A 26,599-nucleotide genomic window follows, 5' to 3' on the forward strand; every position below is an offset into this window, starting at 1 on the left:
CATGGGTATAAAATGAATAAAGAACTGCAAAGATAAAGGGAGGAGAAGAAAATGTGGCTAGGAAGTATCTCCAAGATATTAAAAGAGAAAAGAAATTATAGAAAGAGATTTTGAAAGTTGATATAGTTACCAGAGACTCCATGGTGATTCAACTCCCAAGAGTCCTGGAGAGAAGGGAGAAAGCAGTAAATCAATCTTAGAAAAAGAGGTGGCTGACTCATCAAATTGGCCATGAAAAGTCCACAGATTCCTTTAGACTATTAAAAAGCCAAGAGGCATGATGGCTCATGCTTGTAATCCCAGCACTTTGGGAGGCCGAGGCAGGTGGACCACCTGAGGTTGGGAGTTTGAGATTTAGCCTGACCAACATGGAGAAACCCTGTCTCTATTAAAAAATATAAAAAATTAGACAGGCATGGTGGCACATGCCTGTAATCCCAGCTACTTGGGAGGCTGAGGCAGGAGAATCGCTTGAACCCAGGAGGCGGAGGTTGTGGTGAGCCGAGATTGCGCCATTGTACTCCAGCGTGGCAACAAGAGCAAAACTCCGTCTCAAAAAAAAAAAAAAAAAAAAAAAAAAAAGATGAGAAAACTCTCAAAGATTCATAGAAGCAGGAGTAGAAAGTTTCCCTATGAAAAAGCATAGGCTGTTTTGGTACCCTGTGGGCAAGAATCCAACTAAAATCACTGTCACCCACAAAAACCTTCATCTGATATTTTACTTTTGAACACTAAAAAAAAAAAAAAAAAAAAATCAACATAGATGTAATCATTACAATCACGTATGGGGTTTAGATACAAAGAAAAAAAATCTCTATTGGGCTGGAGACCATTGTCAAAGCAAATCTGCTGTTTATTGTCTTTTTAAAAAATTTTCATAGGTGCTGTAGAATGGACAAACTTTAAGAAAGGCAAAAGCTTCAAAATATAAGAAAATAATTTTAATAACAGCTTCATCTCTCTTTTAGAGTTTTAGAATTAGAAAATCAACATGAAGAAAAACAGTGTTGAGAAGAATTTTAGAGGTTGTCTAGTACATTCCTAGCTTTATTTTAGCAAAAGTGCTTTAAAGAAATTCACATGTTAAAAATACATTCTATTTTGAACACAGCCAGATAAGGAGATTTCTGTACCTCTTTTAGTATCCCATTTCAATGACTGTCACTCTGAAGTGACTCTGAGGTTTTCTTTAAATACCTCCTAAATCTGGTCACATTGTTTTTTTGTTTTATTCTTTGTTTTATTCTTTATTTCTGTACCTCTTTTAGTATCCCATTTCAATGACTGTCACTCTGAAGTGACTGAGGTTTTCCTTAAATACCTCCTAAATCTGGTCACATTGTTTTTTTGTTTTATTCTTTAAAAAGATGGAAGGTTAGTAGTATTCATTCTCTACATAATGACAATTCCTCTTATAACTTCAAAACTTTCAAAAACCATTTATGAGACATTTTCACATACATTATCTATTTAACCCTTGAAATAATCCTATTACTATTTATCACAGATGGAGAAATTCAAGGCTTAGAGAGTTAAAACAATTGAAGCTGGCGGGGGGAGGGCGGAAATGGGATAATCCCAAGCTTATTATATTCAATCCTTAGAGTCAAATTCAGCTAGCTACTTCATATATAACTAAGTCACTAACCCCTTTACTTCTTTCCACTCCAGAAGAAATTTTATTTTAGCAAACGCTAAGTAAAATCAGAGGGCTTGCTTCTATGGGGAATCCATGTGTCATTTTATTTTTCACGCTGTGTATTTTTGCAGTGAGGATTTGTAATTTGTAACACCATCATTCCCCTTCTTCCACCAACTGTACCCAGATTTCCCTCAGGGGCTGTCAATCATATTGTTGAGCCTTCCCCTGTCTAAAGACTTAGCACAGAATCCAGGCTGCTCCAAATCGGCAATTTTTCCCAGAAATCTGAATCTTGGGTGGGTGACAGAAGATTGGAAATGGTCAGAGTTCATTCATCCATTTCACAGATGAGTTTCCTGAGCCTGCCCTAGTTTCTAAGAGCCCATCCTTCAGCTTCTACTCCCTTCTCCCAGTGAGTCCATTTTCAGATAAATTCATTTTCTGCTTACGTTAGCCAGTGTTGGTTTCTGTTGCTTGCAAGCAGAGAACCTTGACTGATAAAGCTCTTCAGAGGGGTAGATAAGAATATGTATTTATTAATTCTGACTCTATTATGTATTTATTATATAGGTGGGGAATATTAAAATGAAATCAGCCTTTTGGCATTTTGTAAACTAAGAAAATTCACTCATGTTGAACAAAGTAGTAATGTTTTATTCCTTGATCAAGGGCAACAACAAGTTGGCAAGTTTTCCAGAATCCTGGCTACATTTTTCTTCAGGAAAATGAAAAATGGCTTCTGGGACCTTGGATTATTCAGGAAGTACAGAAAATTCAGAAAGTGTCAAATGTGTTTAACGAGGTACTTTCCTGTGACAAGTTGTTTCTCAGAATTGCTCAGAGAGAACAAAAGGCACTGTAGCAATACATCCTCTCGTATCCCCTCCACGCTAGGCGAAAGGGAAACACAGGTGTCAGGCCTCAAAACGCCTGGCTAGTTTGTCAGAGACAGCTGCAGCCAAGGTGCTAAATAAGCCCTGGTTATCAGGACTTTCAAGTCTAAAAGGAAAAACTGTTTACAAAAAAAAAAAGGTGCAACTGTCCACTCAACATTCGCCCAAGGTGAGGCTCAGTTCTCTTAGACAACTGTCTTAAAATTCACTACACGAAGAAGCATTGTATCAGATTCTTTTCTCTTCCCAGGACTGGCAAAGGGAGCAATGGCCTATCAACACTTTGAAATTGCCACAATACCACCCTTATTTCACAGTTCATAGAGACTATAAGCCAACTATTAAAGGATACTATGATCCGCTATCTGGAGTAATTCACTCAATAAACAAAAGCTTCTACAACATGTCTGGCATGTTACGGAGGAGATAAAGAATTATAAAGGAAGAAGCTTGCTTACTGTAAGATAATTTTCAATCTGATTGAGAAAATAAGGTAAACAAATATGAAATAACTAGTAACAGTCAAAGCAGGAAGAACCCCAACTGCCAGGTTCAGACAGTAAAAAATCAGGGATTCCAAACCCTGAGATCCACACCCTCAGCTGTAACTCAGGACAGTTCCTTAGCCACATAAACACAGGCACTTTATATCCTTTCCTTTTTAATTAAGAGCTGATTTCAACACCAAAGCAAAGATCCATCAGAAAAGCACATCGGTATAAAGAGGGTGGAAGGCAGGTGGGGGAGAAGAAGGTAAGAAAAAATAACTACTCAGGTACTAGGCTTAGTACCTGAGTGACAAAATAATCTGTACACCAAACCCCCGTGACATGAGTTTACCTATAAACAAACCTGCACATGTGCCCCTGAACCTAAAGTAAAAGTTTTAAAATAATAAACTTTAAAAAAAAAAAGGAAGCTATAAAATAACAGGGATAAAAATTCTTTCTTTTGGAAACTAAGAAATGACAGAGTTATCTCACAGTCAAATGCCTTACACCTAGTGGAGCCTTAAATATGGCTTTTGATTTGACTGAATGACAAATACTTAATCCCTTTTTATCACTAGTTATCAATATTTGTGTTCAGGGAAAATGCAAAATAATATTTAGGAATAAACAAACCCTAGTTCACAGACTATTCAGAAGTCCTAAGACGTATGTCTCCTCTCACCTGGGCTGAGTCCAAGCAGCTCACCTATAAACAGTGCTTGTTTGGCAAAAAATACAAGAACAGGACAACAGATACACACTCGGGGAAGAATTCATCTCTCTTTTGGTAAAATGTGCAATTACAAGCTCCTTACTAATTCTGCAATCTGTTGACAAAGGGCATGCAGTGCCACACCATTTGGTCCAGAGACTGTGAACTGGACTCCCCCTGACCACAGCACCCTCTGGCCAGCTAACCAGGCAGGACTCTCGGTTCAAGCAATAACAAGTAAGCAGGAGCAATAGAAACCTCAGTTACTCTGGGGTGGCATTCCAAAAGCCAGAACCAATTTCACAGCAAACAAAACTGAACACTTTCCCAGTTCAGAAGAGCTCATATAATGTACAGGCCATGTTTTGCTTTATAAAATACAGGAGCTCAAAAGCAAGTACAAAGTTATGCTGGACAATATTGGAAAGTATCTTTATTTATGCTACTACAGATTATGGCCAATGTGATGGTGGGTGCAGAGAAGCTTTACTAAAAAACCAAATGGTTATGTTTTTAAGCCAAAATTCCAAAATAGTTATTTATTTTATATCTTTAGTGTCACAATAACATAAATCAGAATGTGATACCTCCAAGTAACTGTTAATCAAATATACACCAAATTCTTTAGACTATTTATAAATTATAAAGTATATACCTTTGTAACCAGAAATTTCTACAGAAAATTCTAACCAAAACATAAAATATTATTATTAAGATAATAAACACAAGAAAATAAAATCCAAATTTAGCCTGCATGTGAAATCTTTCATGAAACATCCCAAACCATTTTCTAGTCCTCCTCTATAAGAATTCCACTCAAGCTAAATTGGCAGATTTCTACATTGCATGCAAATTCCTTCTTCTGATCATTTATTATAGCCATGCCTTCTCCCCAATGTGCCCCTCCCTCAGATCTGCCCTTCTCCCTTTCTGGATTGTAAATTTCTGCCCAGCCCTGATTAAACTTTTCTGTATCCCTGACAGTATATAGCATTTATTCCCTTATGCATAGAGATTTCAAGAGTTATTTGTTGATTTGAATAATCATTTTGACAAGTTTAGGGCAGACGAGGAGACTCTCAATTGTTAAGCTCACAAATAATTTTTTTTTATTTGAGATGGAGTCTTGCTCTGTTGCCCAGGCTGCAGCGTAGTGGCATGATCTCAGCTCACTGCAACCTCCACCTCCAGGGTTCAAGCGATTCTCCTGCCTCAGCCTCCCAAGTAGCTGGGATTACAGGCATGTGCCACCATGCCTGGCTAATTTTTGTGTTTTTAGTAGAGACGGGGTTTCACCATGTTAGCCAGGCTGGTCTCAAACTCCTGACCTCAGGTGACCCGCCCGCCTTAGCCTCCATAAGTGCTAGGATTACAGGCATGAGTCACCATACCTGGCCACAAATAATTTACCTATTCAAAAAGATGTATTTTTTGAGCACTTACTATGTACAAGATATAATGCCAGGGACAATGAAGAATGAATGCAAAGATGGAACTGATGAACACTGACTTTCAAGGAGCTCAGAATCTAGTGAGGAAAATAAGATCAACATCCAAGTCACCATAATCAATACAAGCTAGGCAATTACAAACACTTCACTATGGATATGCTAAAGAAGAGTAGGATTACTTAGCACTATGAGGGGCTGGGAAGCGATCAGAGAACTCTTGGAAGAAGAGGCAGCTGAGCTGAACAGGAAGGAGTAGACATGATGTCCTTAACAAGCATAAACAAAGGCAACAAGTGGGCAGAGTTCAGAAAGTTAATGGATGAAGCAAGGGGAGAATGACACTTTAGAACATGTATATGATACAGAGAAAAAGAAACAAATGTGAAAGTCATTTGTAATATGAATGAAAGGGGGTTAAACATGGGAAATTGGGAGGTCATTATACACTAAAGTCATGATATGTATAGGAGGATTTATGAGGATAATTATGGTATCTGAGGAAAACTCATATATTGTAACTTTTTATGATGTCAATTTATAACTGAATAGTATTCAACACAGTAATGTCTACTCAATCAGAATTGACATGAGGCCAGGCGAGGTGGCTCACGCCTGTAATCCCAACACTTTGAGAGGCCGAAGCAGGCGGATCATGAAGTCAAGAGATCAAGATCATCCTGGTCAACATGGTGAAACCCCGTCTCTACTAAAAATATAAAAATTAGCTGGGCATGGTGGTGCGCACCTGTAGTCCCAGCTACTTGGGACGCTGAGGCAGGAGAATCGCTTGAACCTGAGAGGCGCAGATTGCAGTGAGCTGAGATCGCGCCACTGCACTCCAGCCTGACGACAGAGCAAGACTCTGTCTCAAAAAAAAAAAAAAAAAGAATTGACATGAAAAGTTCAAATAACTTGTTAAATATTCTTCAATGTGTTACATGAATAAGGCATAAATTCCACCCCATCTTTAACATCTACATGACTGTATAATAAATGATCTTCATATGAAAATCTACCAACAGGGCAAGGTTCTGAAGGAATTCTTCTGGAACATCTGAGAAATAAGATTTTGGGGGATAAAATTCAGGGAGATTATATTTTAGTGTGTAAACTGGCAGTGTGGTGTGTATATATAAAAAACAAATAGCACACACATGGTAAGTCAGGCAGAATTCATCAGATCATCGTATTATTAACTGACTGTAAACTGGAAAACTCGCTGGTATTAAAAAAATAAACAACAAACAAATCACAACTACACAACCAACAAATTACAACAACACAATTACTACTACAAGGAAACAAGCATGCTAACGATTTCAGAAACCACTGAGATTTCTTGGGGCAGGGAGAACCCTGATCCTCTCAAATTCAGACTACTTAGATATATCCATGCAGCTTACTCTGGCTCAATTACCATGTTCCTGGGCTCACAAACTTGCCCAGTTCTTTTTCACTCTTGAAAATAAAAGCAGGAGGAATTATTTGTGGAGGATCTCTTTGTTATTTGTGGAAAGATTCCTGTTGGCACTGGAAAACCAGGTATGAAAGTATCAGTTAGGTAAGAAACCAGTGTTAATTTCAAGGAACCATCTAAGAAAAACAAATGCCTGATTTTAAGATGATTTGGTATTTTATTATAGAAGCCTTTGGATGGTAACAGAGGCAAAGGTATACAGAATTGCCTTATTTTAGCTGTGGGTTCATTTTGTGAGTTAAATCTATGAGTCCCACTGGACATCCCAACTTCTTGCTATTGCTTACTGATCTTGGAAAATGGAAATATCCTTCACAGTAGATTTATCAAAAGTACTGAGAGAATGAAAATTTCTTATTGAAGGCTCTAAAATAATTACAGGTATAAATGCAGTGTTTCACCAACAAAAGGCAAGGCTTACTTATAGGATCAGCATATCTAAAATCCCTGAGGAGCAAAGACTGCATCCATGGGGGATGTATTGATTAACGGGAAGGCAACAAAGCCTTTTGAAGACAACAAAGACATTTCTAACAAATTCCAAATAGATATCCCTTCCCTCGGGCTGGTAGCCTCAGCACAGACAGTCACTCCCTGGGTGCAGGTCCAGTTCCTGCCTACAAGCTTTATGTAGGACAACTGCAGCATAAATTCAAACACGGGACAACGCGCAGGTATACCAATCTTGTTTGGTATTACATCTCTTTAATATTTAGAGGATGAGCAATTATAGCATTTATTTTCATGCAGGGGAGAAGGGGGATGGTATTCTACTTCAACCAAGAAATAATGCTAGAGGATACTGGAAGTGTTCTTATTTTGTAAAAAGCTAAAATTTTAGGGGTTTTTCCCCCATCCTTTTTCAAGTGGTTGTAGAAGTTTCTGTTACTTTAACACAGTTGCAGGGAAATGCGTTGGAAAGGTTATTGGAAGTGACAGATGGACCTATTTTGAAATCAAATGAAGCCTGTGGTACTACTGAAAGAAAATCACAAAATTCAAAATTAAACCAGACAGAATAGTTTTAGGTTGTTTTCATTCTTTTTTCAATGTATTAAAAAGCAAGGCCACCACCTCTTTGAAATCCCCTACTTTGGCCAATTTATGATACTTACAAACTGTCTCCTTAACATAATGTGCTTCTCCAAATTTTAAACCTGAAAATATTTATTACTGAACATCCAAATATGCCTTTCATTGATATCACTAAAAATACAAATCTGGTTTTTTATAGGTATAACTTTAGAGGTTTAAGAAAAAGACATTTATCAATAACTTATTATCTATTAAAAGTTTCATTTATGATGGGATGGAAAATGTATATTTCCAAACCCCCCTATGCACTCCAGACATGTCAAGAGGCTACTTGTGTTGTCACATTATTGTGAACACCTGGAACATTCAGCCGACTGCTCCAATGAAGAGTTGCACCTACCTTATTGTGCTCATACTTGTATGGGATCTTGAGTGTGTCCATGGCTCTGATCATGGCCTGCATGGCCGTGAAGATGTTCTGATACACCAGCTTGGTGAAGCCCCTTTTATCTTCATCAGAGTATCCTGACCCATGGATGATTCTCATCTGCTTGATAAACGTACTCTTGCCACTCTCTCCTGTCCCTGAAAGATGAACAATAGCAGCTCGTCAGACCACAGTGCCATCTCAGTCTCTCAGATAACTAAACCAAATACCATGCCTTGGATTTAACATCCCCAGATGGCCTGCTGAGAGGAGCAACTCTAGAATTGGAAACGCTACCTATGGTGAACATTTAGCAAAATTAGAGGGAGAGAATCTATTTCAAAGGCAGATGACCTCAAACAACAACAATGAAAAACCCAAACCCGTCACCTCTTTGGAAACCACTCAGCACTGAATTTTGATAGTGATTTGTAACCATGTATCTTGCAAGAAACAATGGCAACAGCATCTTTTGAACATGATAAAACTTGATAAAGCTCTGTTCCCTGGAGAATATCTGAAACGCTTCCCGGACACTGGGTTGATTAGCCAGGATTTGGATCTGGAAATGACAGTGCACTTACACAAACGGTATTCAGACAGAGATAAGAAAAAAAGGTCTGAAAATTTCTAGACATGTTCCCTATTTTATTTTTTTTAGACACAGGGTCTTGCTCTGTAATGCAGGCTGGAACGCAGTGGTGTGATCATAGCTCACTACAGCCCTGAACTCCTGAAATAAAGAAATCCCACCTGAGTCTCTTGATCCTCCCACCTCAGCCTCCCCATAGCTGGAACTACAGGCATGCACTACCATGCCCAGCTAATTTTTTTTTATTTTTAATTTCTGTAGAGACAGGTTCTCACTAGGTTGAGTGGGCTGGCTGTGAACTCCTAGCCTCAAGGGGTGCACCAGCCTTGCCTTCCAACACCCAGCCCATTTTCTCCAATTTTAAAATGTGGCATAAGAACACAGTATCCTGATAAGACAAAAGAATCATTTTTCTAGATACCACATATCCCCTGAATTTATTTCTGGTGGGAGGTTGGTTGACTGAGTTATTCCAAGGAATCACCTAATTCAGGAAAGCAATGGTGGTTCTTCCCTCTCCTGATTCTTGACTAGTAACATTATATAGAAATTTATTGTGATTAGCTTTTTTTCCTTCTGTGCTATCTCCTTTTTCACATCTTCAATATTACTTTTCCGTTACCATAAGTCTGAAGGTAATCCCTAACAGCTATACATGTCCCTGGGAAGAAAACAAGACAGAAAAATGGGATCACTTCACAAAATGACAGCATATTTCTCCTACAATGAATTCAAATCTAAAAGCTTCATTTTTCTAAATATAAGTGGTTATTTTCATGTGTCCTTTCTCAGGGTCTGTTTCTCACTCCCTCTCAAATTTCCTTGAGATCTCCAAAACAATAACTGTCTTTATCTTACCCCAAAAATGTGAAGAAAATAAAAGTGCCAATTTGGATATTAAAGATGGAATAACAGAATGAAACACAGAATGTCCGTATCATCAGGGTCCTTAATGCCATTTCCTCACTACAAAGCTGAGAAAAACAAAGAAAGAAAGGGAAGGAAAAGAAGAGAGAGGGAAAGGAAGGAAAGAAGGAAGAGAGGGAGGGAAGGAAGGAGGGAGAAAAAAAATAAAAGCTAGTAATGTGCCATCTGTCCTAAATTCATTTTGTTTTTCTGATGGTTGGATTTCATTACTATCTTTATAAACAATCACAAAATTTCAATTAAGTATTACAGTTTTCATAGAAGCCTCTTAAATGACTGCAGATGTCTTGGTAAATACATAGCCCTCACACAGTTACAATGAAAGGTATTTCTAGCCACAGAGTCCTGCAGTGGCTGATTCCTTTATAATAATTTTCCTATTACTTTTAGTAAAGTGATCTGGAACTCCTAGAAATATAAATTAACAGCTGTAATGTGAATGCTATCACCCCAGTTTAACAGGATTAATCCAAAAAGTTTAAAATGAGTATTTTATAATCCCAACCATGAATACTGGACAAAAGCATAAAGTGGCTGAAAACTACCATCTCTCTAGTAGAAATAAAGCTACAAAATTTTTTCTCGTTATCAACCAACGATTTATAGAAACTAGTATTTTTACTCTCCCAAGCAATTAAAAGTATATAAGACAAAAAAATTCCGATTGCTTCTTTATTATCACGATCCCAGAGCCAAAGGCTTGCTCTGAGGGCCTAAGGGTAAACAATCATTAATTCACAATAAAAACAGAAGAAATCCTAATTTGTGAGGTTAATATCAGGCAACAGGACCTTTTTTCTCCTGGTCACCTGAGAAATTTTTATATACTTATCACTACCCTACCCCCTCACCAAAAAAGAGAAAGTATCATATGAAGTATAAGCACACTGGCATATGTTTAATTGAAATCACGTTGGGCAAGATCAGTCAACATTTGGCACTTCTTTGGATCTAGTCACCAAGCCCCTGGGCACTGTCCACACACTGGACATGTCACACTAATGTAGACTCCAAGTAGGGGCCAAACATGTAACTGATGAATGAATTAGGATAAATCAAGAGGAAAGAAAAAACAATAAAAGTATCAACTCTAAGATATTTTCCTGTTGGCCAGAAACACACCCAGGGATCCTTTCTCAACCATCTCATCTTGCTGGGTACCCCCAGGAGGCTGACCAATAGGGATTTCAACAGCTTTGTTATACTCTGTCTTCTGCTTGGGCTTAGCCAATAGGAAACCAGAGAGCAGGAGAAACAGGAAGGGGCATTTATTCTCCTAGCTTCCTCTATGCAGTGGCAGCACAGGTGTGCTATATTGCCTTCAAAAGGTCCCAGCTCCTGCTGGGTGGCCCTCTCCATACTGCTTCTCTCTCTGGGTTCCAACAACTGCTCCCTGCCTTGTCCAGCTATTGCTTGGCCCCAGGTTACTGCACCAGCTCTTACAAGTTACTTACACCTGGTCCACTTCTCAATCCCCACACTGGAGTGTGCCGTCCGTTTCCTTCTGGAACTCTGACTAGTACAAATACCAATCAAATGAAGGACAAGGAATACAAGGGAACGGAGGGCACCCTCTCTTTCTCCTCTGTCCTGTTCTCTATAAATCTTTTATTTATAAAGTGTTTTCTATTCAGTAACTCATTCTCATGACACACTTCTGGAAGCCAACCATGATAAAGAAACAGGGCTGGGCATGATTTTCACAATTATCCTAAATCCACGATAATTCACTTCTATTGCCCACAATTTAAAAATATCTCATCTGGGCTTTTTTCTCCCTTTTTTTCTCCCTTTAAGCTAATTTTGAATTTCTGAATGTTATTTCAATTAAAGGGACCCATTTTGAATCTTGGTGCCATCTTCCAATTGACCAGCCCTAAGTTCCAGGTAAATTTCACTCAAGGACTTAATGTTCACACTTTCATTTTATTATACAAATGTTGTGAATTCAAAGAGAAGGCAAAATTTCATGTAAGAAAAATCTGTACAATGCAAATACTGTAGGCAGAATAATAAAAGTAGGAAATTAAGGTATTATTTGGCACTAGAACAGAATTCAGCCAAAAAAGCAGAGTCATACATTGGTATACACGAGAGATTGGTTCCAGGATTCCCCTCTTTGGACACCAAAACCCAAGGATGCTCTAGTCCCTGATATAAAATGGTATAATATTTGCATATAACCTATACACATCCCCCATATACTTTAAAATATCTCTAAATTATAATACCTAACACAATGTAAATGCTATGTGAATAGCTGTCATACTGTATTGTCATTTGTATTATTTTTACTGTTGTATTGTCTTTATGGTTTTTAAAAAATATTTTCTATCCAACGTTGGTTGAATCCATGGATATGGAACCCACGAATAGGGAAGGCCAAATGCATATGGACTAAAACATCAACAAAGAAAAAAACTCAGCTTCTTTGTTCCATACAGTTCTATGGCAGACACAAATGAATTATTTCTAACAAATGTGTAAGCCAAATTTCATGTGTCATTCTCCTATTTTTATAGAATTACACCATACTCTCTGAGCTTGAAATGGACATTTTAACAATCTAGTCCTGATTAGTATGAAAAATTTTGGTATAATAAAAAAACAGCTGTTCCCAAATTACATAAAATTATGTTGTTTCCTAAGGCCACATGAAAATGAAAACTATAAGAGACTACACAATTCTCTATCTCTGAATGAAAAAAAGCACTTTTCTACTAGTAGATTATTTCAAGAATGCAGTGACGACTAATGTCTTTTCACAGCATAGGGCAATGAAAAGCACAAATAACTCTGACCAATCTAAAGAAATATGACTCTGTTTCCAAGACCACTGGTACTATAAAATCTAGTGACAAGCCCTTACATAAAATATCTAGGGGAGGGATAAGGATCTCATTTTTGCTAATTTAAATATATCTCCAATCAAGTCATTTAATAACTTTAACAAGCAAATGAACACACACAAGGGTGTGAGTCCCAGAAAAAACCCTGCTTTTTCAATGATCTATATAAATATGACTTGAAAATATCCCCATAAAAGTTATTTGTACCTTCAGGCAAGTACTCTGCCTTTTCTTATCCCAGCTCATCTAAATACCCAGAAATGAGATTACCCAGAAATGAGACTATTTAAGAACCATGCTATGAAAAAGGCTACTTTATCCAGTGTGCATAATTGGCTATAAGGAATACTAATTTTTCTTCCCTATTCGCTAGATCAGGATAAAGCACAGAGAGCAATCCCCGGTTCATTTCACATCTCCTTCCATCAGAACAAACATCAAACACAAAGTCAATATACTATGATACAGTGCATCACTTTGTAAGCTGTTAGAATACATCACCTTAGACACACACTCTCACACAATCTGATGCTTCCATTTTAGGCCTTTTTTTTTCCCCCAAGATCTTTTCAACACAACAGGATTCCCACATACAAGTTCTGCCAAAAATCTGTATTTACTCTATGTGTCTGATTCACATAAGCCGTATATATGTTTACACTGATTATTTTGCCTATTTGCATGATGTAGTCTGCAAATAGTAAAATGACCATTTTAAATCCAATCATATGTTACCTTCTTAATGGTAATAAATTAGCATTTATTGTTGAAAGCAATCACGGACTCATTGCTTCCTTCTCTCACTTGAACTGGCTTCTTGGGCTATTATGTTATCAAAAGAGCTGCCAAGGCCAAACCACATACACAGAAGCATTGCTCAATGCTTAAAAAATGTCAGTTATTACTGCCACTGCTCTGAAGGATGCTGGTGCCCATTTCCATACAAGGGCTCTGGTAAACAATCATTGAATACTACCAGGAACTTCAAGGATCTACACGGTTTATCATCTTTACTCTGAAGAAAAAAAAGGGGGTGGGGGCAGAAAACACACCTTACCAGGGCCTCTCACAGACTGAGGGAAGCCCATACCACTTCTACTTTTTTTTTTCAAGGGTCTCTGTTATGCCAAAACAGTTACCAAAACTGTGGCATTTAAAGTTATACAATGAATATATTTATTTCACACTGGCAGGGCCTTTCATGACTGTATCTGGAGATATTGTCCAACTATCAGAAGTCTAATCTGAAGACCTTAATGAATGGGAAGGCTCAGGACGAATGCCCCCACCCCACTCTCTTAATTAGTCAGCACCCAGATAAACATCAGCCAAGAACAAAACCCAAGACTCACGGAGCTGAATTATAGAGTAACTGTACTTCAGGTCCACTGGTTTAAGCTAAGAGTTTGAAACATGAAATCTCAGCACCACCTCATCTGAACTTGGGCTACTTTCACATACACTTGGATAAAGTAGAACTAGACATTTTAAGGAGAAATTTTCTACCAATAAGCACATCATCCATCCACACCTGCAAAGAAAAAAGTATTCAATAACAATAAGTCAAAACTCAATCCATGTGTTGTCCACATTCCAGGTTATATCTACTTTAAAATATGTGTATTCTGTTTTCTGCACATTTTCCTCTACTTAGATTAAAAACCTACATTTGAAACACAGCAGCTCTAAGACCAAAGTTGCCATAATTTCCCGTCTTTTCATGACTGTCTGTTGACGGCAAGAGTTGAATACAGTTAACCATTTGTCCCTAGCATGGTCGTGAAGAAGATCCTAGACAATTTTTAAAATGTAACACAGAACAGAACTGAATTTAGTATAACCAACTACAAGTGGAAACTGGACATATAATTTAGTGGTAACCAGGACTATTAATAATAACTAATCCAGTTAAGTTGTTTTAAAGGAAAAGAAGGCAAAACACATTGAAAATTCATTCACTGAACGTATTAGAAGGTCATGTCAGTCCTGGACTTCTCAATGTGGTAAAATCCTCCCAGAAGAGTCACCTGATCATCCAAGGTTATTCAAAGGTACAAGAGCATTTTCTTGGAGTGCCCGTAGTAAACATTTGTGTATTAAAAACTAACATCAGTTGGTTGCAGAACTTCCTGAATATACTAAAAAACATAAATTTGTACACTTTAAAATGGTAAATTTTAGGTCCAGCACAGTGGCTCACACCTGTAATCCCAGCACTTTGGGAGGCCAAGTTGAGCAGATCACTTGAGGTCAGGAGTTCGAGACCAGCCTGGTCAACATGGTGAAACCCCGTCTCTACTAAAAATACAAAAATTAGCTAGACATGGTGAGGCGCCTATAATCTCAGCTACTCAGGAGCCTGAGGCAGGAGAATCACTTGAACCAGGAAGGCGGACATCACAGTGAGCTGAGATCGCACCATTGCACTTCATCCTGGGCAAGAGTGACACTCTGTCTCTAAATAAATAAATAAAAATAAAATGGTAAATTATGGTATATAAATATCTCAATTTAAAAATTTTTTTAAACTAGCATCAGTATAATTTGGAGAACGGGAAGTTTACATGAATTTTCATGCTAAAACTTGTTCAGCAAGTTATTTTGAGCCAATCTGCTCAACTTATTCCTATTCTCTCCCCCTAAGAGTACATGTTCACTCTCTCTGCCTCTGGATGTATTTTGGAGAAAAGGTTTGAAAAGCCTTTTGAACCCATTGATTTCATTATGGAGAGAACCGACTAATTCAAAGATTCTGCTGGTTGACAGCTAATGAGGGAGAAGATAAGACTGGAACCTACCAAGGTCTCTTATCTGTCCAGAGCTCCTGATCTTGTGTCCTCATACACTAAACATTTTTCCTATTAATAGAACTTACAAATATTTGTTATAGAAAATTATTTTAAAACTTGAACATTCTGATATATTTCTTTCCAGTCTTTTTTTTTCTAGGTAAATGTACTTTTTCCTGTTCTTGTTCTAAAATAAAACTGCAACAGGCTGGGTGCGGTGGCTCATGCCTGTAATCCCAGCACTGTGGGACACCGAGGTGGGTGGAACATTTGAGGTCAGGTGTTCAAGACCAGCCTGGGCCACATGGTGAAACCCTGTCTCTACTAAAAATACAAAAAAAAATTAGCCCGGTGTGGTGATGTGCACCTGTAGTCCCTTTGAGAGGCTGAGGTGGAAGAATCACTTGAACCCAAGAGGCAAAAGCTGCAGTGAACAGAGATCACATCACTGCACTCCAGCCTGGGTGACAAAGCAAGACCCTGTCACACACACAAAAATTTTTTTTTAAAACCTGCACAATACTTTATTGTTATTTTTCACTTAACATACTCTGACAATTATTCTCTGATACTAATTATTCTTCAGAAATGGTTAATAATGATTATCTGAAAAACAACATAAAGATGTGTGATAATTGAAAAATTACCCTGTCATAACACATTTTGAGCAATTCTAATTTTTTGCTTTTGTAAATAATGCTCTGATAAACATCCCTGAACAAAAATCTCTGCCTGAATCTCTACTTCCTTAGGAGAGTATCATAGAAATGTGATTAGACCAAGGATGTAATCTTTGTGTAGGATCTGGCAGTCCTGTAACTGTACCAGCTGACACATCCACAGACCCATCCACCACCTCACTTTTGAAAATACTATATTTTTTTAACCCCTACAAAATTTGAGAGACAGAACTAAATTTAATTTATATCTTTACTTTTGAGAAGAAACATGCTTCATACTTTTCTTGTCCATTGCTATTTCTTCTATGAACTTGCCCTTTCATTTTAATTATTTAAGGACTTGCTGTTTTTCCTACTCGTTTTTTAAAACAATGTAGTTTTTAAACACAAAATTAATGCTCATTTACAAATATTTCCCCAATTTGTCATTTTATTTTCATTTGTTGACAAAACTGATGCATAAATTTGCACTATGAAAGAAACGATTACGGTCATTCATCTAAGCTTTCCTTTAGTGATTTCTTTCATTTATGTCTTTAAAAAGGCTCAAACACATATATTTTATTCTAGCTTTCAAGGTTTTACCTTTTACAATTAACTAACAAAATAAACACACATATTTTGATGTGTGGTGCGCAGTGATTTTTTTACTAAAAAACTTTTTCTCAAAGTCATCACATACTTTAAGGTCACATGGTCTCAGGAGTGTTTGGCCTCAACAGGAAATTTTTTTCATATCCTCTAATGTGCTGCTAAATGGTGATCAAAATAATATATGAAGCATATTAAGTGTCCTAAAGCAGCAGTCTCAACCCCCAGGACCACAGCCCAGCACCAGTCACTGGCCTGTTAGGAACCGGGCTGCACAGCAAGTGAGTGGCAGGCATTATTGCCTGAGCTATGCCTCCTGTGCATTAGATTCTCATAGGAGCATGAACCCTACTGGGAACTGTGCATGCGAAGGATCTAGGTTACACGTTGCTTATGAGAATTTAATGCCTGATGATTTGAGGTGGAACAGTCTTACCCCGAAACCAACCCCCCGACCCGACCCCCATCCCTGGAAAAATTGCCCAAAAAACTGGTCCCTGTTGCCAAAATGGGAATAAAATGGGAAGAGGGAACAGAATGAATGTCATTGAGATGCTTGTAGGACAGGGACCACTGTCCTACAAGCATCTCAATGACATTCATTCTGTTCCCTCTTCTTCTCTTCCTTACACAACCAGCAGGTCCGCATTTCCATCCCTAAGCATTAGACTTTTGCTCACTGCCAATTTATTTAAAGAACTCTCGCTGGGTGCGGTGGCTCAAGCCTATAATCCCAGCACTTTGGGAAGCCAAGGCGGGCAGATCACGAGGTCAGGAGATCGAGACCATCCTGGCTAACACAGTGAAACCTCGTCTCTACTAAAAACACAAAAATTAGCCGCGCGTGGTGGCAGGCACCTGTGGTCCCAGCTACTCAGGAGGCTGAGGCAGGAGAATGGCGTGAGCCTGGGAGACGGAGTATACAGTGAGCCAAGATCACGCCACTGCACTCCAGCCTGGGTGACAGAGCGAGTAAGACTCCGTCTCAAAAAAAAAAAAAAAAAAAAAAAAAAAGAACTCTCAAGGACAGTAGTGAAAATATTCCAGGATGTTAAAGACTCTAATCTCTCTTCCACTTTATACATCTATTCCTACCTACATATTATGCATATGCTACCTATTCCAGTTCCTCCTCTTAATAGCCCTGTGGCTTTGGGTAAATTACCTGTCCTCTCTAAGCCTGTTTCCTCACCTGCAAATACCACCACCTAGTTTACAGCTCTGCTCTGAGTTTTCAATTAGTTAATCCAAGTAAAGCAGTACCTGGTAGGAAATAGATAATAAATGTTAGCTATAATTTACAATGCAAAATCAAGTGCAAAAATGAGAGAATAGTCTGATAAAAGGCTATTGGGCAGGGTTGGGTGGGGGGACAACAAAACCTCAGTAGTCAAGAGAAATAATATTTTAATGCAATATTTTTAAAAGTCAAAATTAATATACAAAATTCACAAAGAATAAAATAAAGACAGGATCATTAACAGAACTATGTTGCACCATATTGGCACCTGAGAAGTTGCCTTTGGTTTTGATCTAGTGGCAAGTGCTTTTATTCACCTTATCTAGTCTCAGCCCTGATTCAAATTCTCCATTCCCAAAATAACTGAGATAACCATCACCAGCATTTCAGTATTTAAATTCATAGTGTTTGGAGATTTTTAGCTTGAATTGTTTATTCTTAATTTTATTGGATATAGACTGCATATCAGACATTCTTCCAGTATCAAGGATGCAGGACAGACAGTCATTACTGTCACAAAGGTAACATGCAAGTGTGAGCAGATGATTTATTGATAGATGAATAATAAAATATCTAATGGAGATGAGTGCTATGCATTAAAGAATTAAATAACAATGAAATACAAAGTGACCTGACTGCTGCTTTGAGAGACCCTCTTAAGAAGGTACATTAAAACTAATATTCAAGAACTAGCAACAAGAAAATTAGAAGGAAACGGCATTCCAAGCAGTTGACCAGCTGACTTGGAGGCTGAGGTGGGAACATATTTAGCTGGCATGTTGTAGGTACAAGAGCGTCAGTGTGGTTGTGGCACAACAGTTGGATGGCAGAGGTAGGAGGCAAGGCGGGAGCACGGGCTACAGAAGTAATGGCCAAGTCACCTGGAGCATTATATTTTAGGAAACAAGTTGGATTTTATTCTAAGTGCACTGGACAGCTTTGGAAAGTTTGAACCAGGGAAGTAACAGGCCTTGATTTATGCTAAGTAAAGAATCGATGACTGTTAAGAACAAATTAGTAGGGTATTCCAACAATCGAAACAAAAAAAAAATCCTAAAAAAGTCTGTGTGGGGCTGACAAGGGGAGGGATAGTTTGGAGATGGATGAAGTGAAAAACGGAGGAGAGACATAGGGAGAACTCCTTGATTTCTGGCTTGATGGATGCAGGCACTAGATTCTTAGAGAAGCCTGAAGAGGAAAGAGTTTGCAAAGAGAGGACGTTAAGTTTGAAATGTGTATTCATCCCAATGAAAAGCACTCTCGTACACCTAGAAGGTTCACTGCATCAACATGGAGACTACCCACGTAGGATGAAACAGAGGATGCGATTTGTGTCCTACATTCTCTGGGCCTCAAAGGCAAGGACACAGACATGACTGATCATCTTCTGCTAATGTGTGAGTCAGAGCAGGCTGCAAAACCTGAGTTGCAATTTCACTTCCTATGAGATAAATCTCCTTAGCTAAAGAAAAGGTAAGAAACTTGTTGGTCTCTAAGTTCCACACACAGACACACACACACACACACACACACACACACACACACACACACACACACACATTTATAAAGTGGCATCATCTGGCCGGGAGCGGTGGCTCATGCCTATAATCCCAGCACTTTGGGAGGCCAAGGTGGGTGAACTGCTTGAGACCATCCCATGGTGAAACCCCATCTCTACTAAAAATACAAAAATTAGCCAGACGGGGTGGTGCATGCCTGTGGTCCCAGACACTCGGGAGGCTGAAGTGGAAGGATCACTTGAGCCCAGGAGGCAGAGGCTGCAGTGACCTGAGATTATACCACTGTACTCCTGGGTGACAGAGTACGACCCTGTCTCAAAAAAAAAAAGTGGCACCATTGCTACATGCACGCTTCTTTTAGAGAAAACTGGGACTTCCCTGAACATTATTTGGGAAGCAGGAAGATATAAAAATATAAAGTCATAATAATAACAGATTTTAAGCAGCGAGAACCCTTCAAACTTAATACACTACCCACAGAATTTAACATTTTTTTTCCAGATAATAAAAAACGTGATACATGCAATCCAGATTGTTAGGTCACACATAAAGATAAATTACACACTTTAAAAATGCAGTGGCTGGGAAATTATGGGATGCACTTTTGAAAAGCACTCTGAATTTCCTTATTAACCCTGCAAATACTTCCTCAGGATAGAACAGCTCATGTGGCCCTCCTCAAATGAGAACAACGAATTACATTTATAACAGAGGAAAAGGCCTAAGATGGATTTGAAATGCCATTTTCCACCTTATTGCATATTCATCAAGCGATCAGCTACAGGCAGAGGTGCGGCACAGAAAGAACATCAGCTGAAGTCAGGGGCTCTCTCAGCCCGCCCACAGGAGACAACAATCCTCACATAGCCACTTGGCCAATGACAGCTGAGGATGAGCGAATTGGCCTGGATAACCTCAAGGGTTCTCTCCAGCGTTGGATTTTATGATCATTTTCCCTCTCTGTATATTGTTAAACAGCATTAAAAACTATTACATTTCTCACGAGAACGTCACCTAGTATTCAGTATATATTCAAATAAGTTGACTAAAAACTACAGTAGTCTTCTTTCAAGGTTAATACGTCAAGATTTTTTTTTTTGCTTTTACTCATGTGGCTCTTCACTTTGAGCCTCTAAAAATAATTATCTTTCAAGGTAGGGGAATCAAGGTGCTAGAGGGAGCCAGCCAAGTACTGCCCCAGTTAAGAGAAGCAATGACCTGGGAAGTCTCAAAAAATACGCAGATTTTCAGACTGCAGAACATGGCATGCTTTCTGGGCTAATATTATCCCAGTAATTTCAAATAATGACATTGAGAATACTAAGAAGGACTTATATATGTTCCAAGTGTGCCTAATACACATACAACCACAAAAGGATCTGGAAGACAAAGTATCATGGAAAACAACAGTTACTGAATCTGCACACGCAGAGCAGTTACTGACCTTTAGGGACTTTTAGAAGTCCACTGTTCATGTGGCATCTAATAGTCAGTTAAAAGGAAAATTAGGGCCGGGTGCAGCGACTCACGCCTGTAATCCCAGCACTTTGGGAGGCTGAGGTGGGTGGATCATGAGGTCAAGAGTTCAAGGCCAGCCTGACCAACATGGTGGAACCCCATCAATACTAAAAATACAAAAATTAGCAGGGTGTGGTGGTGTGGGCCTGTAGTCCCAGCTACTCCGGAGGCTGAGGCAGGAGAATCACTTGAACCCGGGAGGCAGAGGTTGCAGTGAGCCGAGATCGCACCACTGCACTCCAACCTGGACGACAGACTGAGATGCTGTCTCAAAAAAATAAGAAAATTATACCCAAAGAAATATTTCCCTTTTCTTAAAGGAAGAAAAAGAGCATCATTAAAACACACACGTACAAGGAAGCCAAACCTGTGCATTGTTCACATTTTAAAGTTTAAAATTCTCTCTTGGGAGGAAATGTTGATGTTGATCAAAAACCACAGTACCTGCTGGGGGGTCTCATTATTGGCATTAAACCACCCAGCAAGGACTCTTGAAAGTAATCATTTCCAAATGGCTATTTGGGAGAATCCAACTACGTCATAAAAAGATGCATTAGGAAATCATTTGGGTTCTCACTTCTCCTAAAACAAAAAAATTTTAAAGATTCAGCTTTTGTAAAAAGCCAAAACATTTGCCATTGGAGATAGGAAGTTACCCCTTGGTAGTGAATGCTCAGAGAACTTCGAAGATAGGTACATGAAATGTCCCTGTTCTTTTAGGTTATAATTACTCCAAAGTAGTCCAAAGATGCTTCTTGTGTGTTCACATGTGCTGTCCAAAAGAGAGGCGCAACATCTGGCACCACCAATTTTGATGTCAAGACAATTTCACCAGCCAGTTAAAAAAGGTACCCTGTGGTCTGTTTCATTAATTTAAATTTTGTCCTCTAATTTATTTCACCTGATTGCCCTATGTTCCTCCAGTATTCAATCCAGTGACAGGAACAGACATGCAACAAAATGGTTAACAGAGCAGGAGTCTCTCTTCCCATCTTTCCCCTTCAGTTTTTTCAGAAACAGCAATAGTCAACCTGAGCCTAAAATAAATAAATGCAGGTTTCCTTACTGCTAAGTAAATTGCACATGGAAATATGCCTTCTTCCTGCAAAGGGAAGGCAAATCACATTTGCTCAGAAGTATCACACCTTGAAATGTATAACAAGCAGGCAGGAAATAAGAAAGGACACTCTTACAACCAGAATTACTCCTTGAGAAAGTAAAATTAAAGAAAGTACATTGGTGCATTTTATTAATGTTTAGTAAAGCCTGCACATATGATGACTTCCTACCATTTGCCTGAAAAACGAGGAAGTGAAACCAATTAGCCTCTTAATTTAAACTGAGCCTCTCCTCTTGTTCTACAACCCATGAAGTGATCCAAGAAGCAAAAACTAGAGTTAAAGGGGAAGAGACATCATAATCCAAGATATAACGTATGGCTCTTGGATTAGTTCTTGGTTTAGGCCTCATGACCCAACAAATGCTGTCTGAATTACAGCAGTATAAACTCAGACGTTATTTTTAATACACTGACCCAATAATACATAAAAATAACATTGGAGGAAGCATAATAAACATGGTTTTAGTTTTTAAAAAAAGATCAGAAACCAATTGTCTTATATGCAACCTTCCCCCTGAAATGTTCCATCATAGAAAAGATAAAAAAGTCATTAAGGCATCTAGTGAAAACAGTGCCTCACATAGACTGTACTTGCTTACTTGAACCAGTAAGGAAGTTAACAGAAATTAAATCAACTAAATGCAAAACACTTTAACAAATAAAAAAAGAAAATATTGACTCACTAGGCATCACTAAGTTGGGTGATATTTCCAGGAGTTTGTGAAATCACACCCATACCCCCGCACTCACACCCACACATGAGTTGGGGCAGGGCTTCAAAAACCAAAAGCTGTAGCCTAACGCTGACCCTAGAATGATTCCTTTCTTGTCCTGTTGTGTACTTAAGGCTTTCCCAAGTATACTCACCATCAACTTTTTTTTAGAGCCTGTCAATACACTACATACTAAATGAATGACTGCTACAATATTCTAGATCTTCCACAAACTAGTGTTGAGAATATAGAGGTGGGAAAATTTCCAATGATGAAGTATTCTTCTTTCTTTTCCATATATTCTTCTTAATAAATATTACTGCTGAGGCAATTAAGTCATTACTTATTGCTTGTTTTGTACTATAACAGGTGCCACAGGAATTTTATAAAGTACAGGTAATTAATTTTTTTCTAAATAACAGCTTTATTGATATCACATATATACCTTACAACTCAGCCATTTAAAATGTAGAGTTCTGGCTGGACTCGGTGCCTCACACCTATAATCCCAGCACTTTGGGAGGCCAAAGGGGCAGATCACTTGAGGTCGAGTTCGAGACCAGGCTGGCCAATATAGTGAAATCCCGTCTCTACTAAAAGTACAAAAATTATCTGGGCGTGGTGGTGCATGCCTGTAATCCCAGCTACTTGGGAGGCTGAGGCAGGAGAATCGCTTGAACCCAGGATGAGGAGGTTGCAGTGAGCCAAGATCGCGCCACTGCATTCCAGCCTGGGAGACAGAGAGAGACTACATCTCAAAAATAAATAAATAAATAAATAAATAAATAAATAAATAAAATAAGATGTAGAGTTCAATGATTTTTAGTATATACACAGATATGTGCAAGCATCACCACAATCCATTTTAGAACATTTCCATTTGGGTAATGAGACTTTTAAGGAGTTGTCAAATACCTAACTACTCAAAACATCACACTACTTCGATAGAAAAGCTTGGCCGGGCGCAGTGGCTCACACCTGTAATCCCAGCACTTTGGGAGGCCAAGGCAGGCGGATCACCAGAGGTCAGGAGTTCGAAATCAGTGTGACCAACATGGTGAAACCCTGTCTCTACTAAAAATACAAAATCAGCCAGACGTGGTGGGGCATGCCTGTAGTCCCAGCTACTCGGGAGGCTGAGGCAGGAGAATGCTTTGAACCTGGGAGGCGGAGGTTGCAGTGAGCTGAGATCGCGCCATTGCACTCCAGTCTGTGCAACAAGAGTGAAACTCTGTCTCAAAATAAATAAATAAATAAAATTTTAAAAAAGATAGAAAAGCTTGCTGCTAAATGCATTCCTTCTTGTTTTGGCTTTCAAGTACAGTTGTCCCTTGGTATCAAGGGGATTGGTTCCAGGACAACCCTCACCCCTACCTACCATGGATACCAAAATCTGCAGATGCTTAGGGGCCCCATATATAAAATGGTATAGCATCTGCATACAAACTACACACATCCTCCTGTATACTTTAAATGATCTCTACATTACTTATAATACCTAACACAATGTAAATGCTATGTAAATAGTTGTTATACTGTATTGTTATTTAGGTTATTTTTATTGTTACTTATTTTTAAGTATTTTGCATCTGAGGTTGGTTGAATCCACACAGCCCATGGATTCAGAAGGTAAACTATATATATTTATATGTGGGCTCTGATGTAACCGCTTTGTTCTTTCTCTATGTAACACATGACAGAGTCTGGATCTGATCCAACAGCCTATGAGATGTTACTGAAACGTTCTGAGCAGGTAAGAACTTCATCATGGGACTCATGAAGACACTGGCATGGCACAAACAGTTCAATTTTACAGGGAAGAAACACAACAAAGAAATGGGAACAAAGAAAGCTACCGCAAGGCCCACACAGGAGGTAAGTGCCTGAAATTGTGTGGTGAAAATGGGCAAGAAGGAAGGACTTAATATTGAAAAGATAGAACAGGTAGGTTGTGGCTGTAGTCTGTGCTGCAGTGGGAGAAAGAGGAGACCAAGAAAGAAGCACGGCTTGAACTTGGGAATCTGAGAAAATGGGAGCACCTTTAGCACTATTGGAAGGTCCAGAAGGAAAACTGGTGAAGGGTGAAGCTGATAGGCCACTTTTAGCTGTGTTACGTTGTCAAATGCATTTCCAGGGCGTACAGGCTAGAAGCGCAATTCTGGAAAGCTTCTTCCTGGGGCTTTGGAAGGGAAACACTGCTAAGTATGCATAACTGAATATTCAAAGCAGGAGACAAAATCATCTGGATACTGGTTGATGGAAGGTTTCAGATGTGGTGGGAGGACCAGTGGAACTAGGCAGATGGGACTGAGAGGGCCCCCGCCCCTCCGCAATGTAGCAAATGGCTGCATGAAGGAGAAGAGGGCAGCCTTGAGGGTTCTCTGGGTGTGAGGGTCTGCCCAGGCTGACCTGGGAGAGACACGGGTACAAATCAAGTTTATCCCACCTTCCAGTGTCACTTCTTTCCCACTGTTCTCCTATATCAGGTGTGTCCCCATGACCTTCCTAAGGATACAGAATGAGTGGCAAGGAAGGTTCTAGAAATGTTGAATAAATACACACATTTACAGTCTTTTATGGCAATGGCCATGAAACTCTACCTCAGAGCCTCCACTGGGCCAAAAGTAAATTTCCAAATTCTATTAATGCATGCAATGGCTACGCATGAGTCATGTGCCTTCAGTTTGATAAGAAAATTCTGATCCTGCAGCATGAAGAACTAAGTATGTTTACTCAAACCTCACTAGGAATATTTCAGTCACCTTATTGAAAACTCATTTATTTTTACTAAAATTGAAGAGTACAGCTGATGTCCCAACCTATTGCTGACTATAAACTCATAAATTTCACCACCTTGAAATAGTATAAAGCATGAATAATTCTAAAATACTAAATAAGTTCTCCCCTTTTCTCTCCCAATTCATCTCCAGAAATGAATAATACAGAAAGCAAAGAAAAAAACAGAAAAAATCCAAACCACAAGTCAATAGCCATAACAGATAATCAATTGGGTGAAAAAACTCATTCTGGAACTTTGATTTCAACCTAATTTTAGAGTAAGTAATTATTCTGTCCAACAAGAATTAGCAAGAATCAAACAGATAATGCCATATAGAGAATATTTTATAATCATAATATGTTGGGTGTTTTGAAACATGGCCATTGAACTCTTTTGCATATTAAGAATATAAGACTGTGTGGCAAGCCTGATTTCTGCACCCTCCCCTTTTTAACCAAATCCAAGAAAGTAGTTCTGATTGGATTACCTCACAGTTACGTACTCGCTGATGTCCTGACACTTAATGATTAGGGTGATCATATAATTTATCATCCTAAAATGATCATTTCTAAGAGTAAAAGGGGTACTATTAAAAATTATACTAGACAATATGTGTAAACCACAATAGTCCTAGGCAAACTGGGACATATATATGATCCTATTAAAAGTATTCTGGAATAGAAGAAGGTTGTAAAAGAGCATCTAAAAAGCTGAAGAGAAGTTATAAAGGTGAAGAACACAGGGCATGGAAAAAATCTGAATATTAGTAGTAGTACATAGTCCTAATATCCCTTACGGTGCATGTTACAGATTATAAAAGTGTATGAACTCCCATAACAAACAATTCTTTAAAAATAGGACCTAGGTTAGGCACAGTGGCTCACACCTGTAGTCCCAGCACTTTTAGGAGGCCAAAGCAAGTGGATTGCCTAAACTCAGGAGTTTGAGATCAGCTTGGGTAACACAGCAAAGCCCCATCTCTACAAAGAAATACAAAAATTAGCTGGGCATGGTGGGCACCTGTGGTCCTAGCTACTTGGAAGGCTGAGGGGAGAGGATCACTTGAGCCTGGGAGGTCAAGGCTGCAGTGAGCAGAGATCACAACACTGCACTCCAGCCTGAGTGACAGAGACCCCGTCTCTTAAAAAAGAAA

General features: G+C 38.8%; 1 protein-coding gene across 3 annotated transcripts in view; it reads right to left on the reverse strand.

The window, feature by feature from the left end:
* The window catches only part of LOC129044246 (guanine nucleotide-binding protein G(q) subunit alpha), a 311,030-nt gene that overhangs the window by 193,333 nt on the left and 91,098 nt on the right, over positions 1-26,599 (reverse strand). For all 3 annotated transcript variants that reach the window (XM_063649615.1, XM_054502021.2, XM_063649616.1), the window contains one exon: positions 8,102-8,286. In XM_063649615.1, the coding sequence (XP_063505685.1) occupies positions 8,102-8,286 (185 nt within the window). The remainder of the gene's footprint in view (positions 1-8,101; positions 8,287-26,599) is intronic.

Source organism: Pongo pygmaeus, chromosome 13, assembly GCF_028885625.2.
Source record: "Pongo pygmaeus isolate AG05252 chromosome 13, NHGRI_mPonPyg2-v2.0_pri, whole genome shotgun sequence".
In the NCBI taxonomy this organism is placed as follows: domain Eukaryota; kingdom Metazoa; phylum Chordata; class Mammalia; order Primates; family Hominidae; genus Pongo; species Pongo pygmaeus.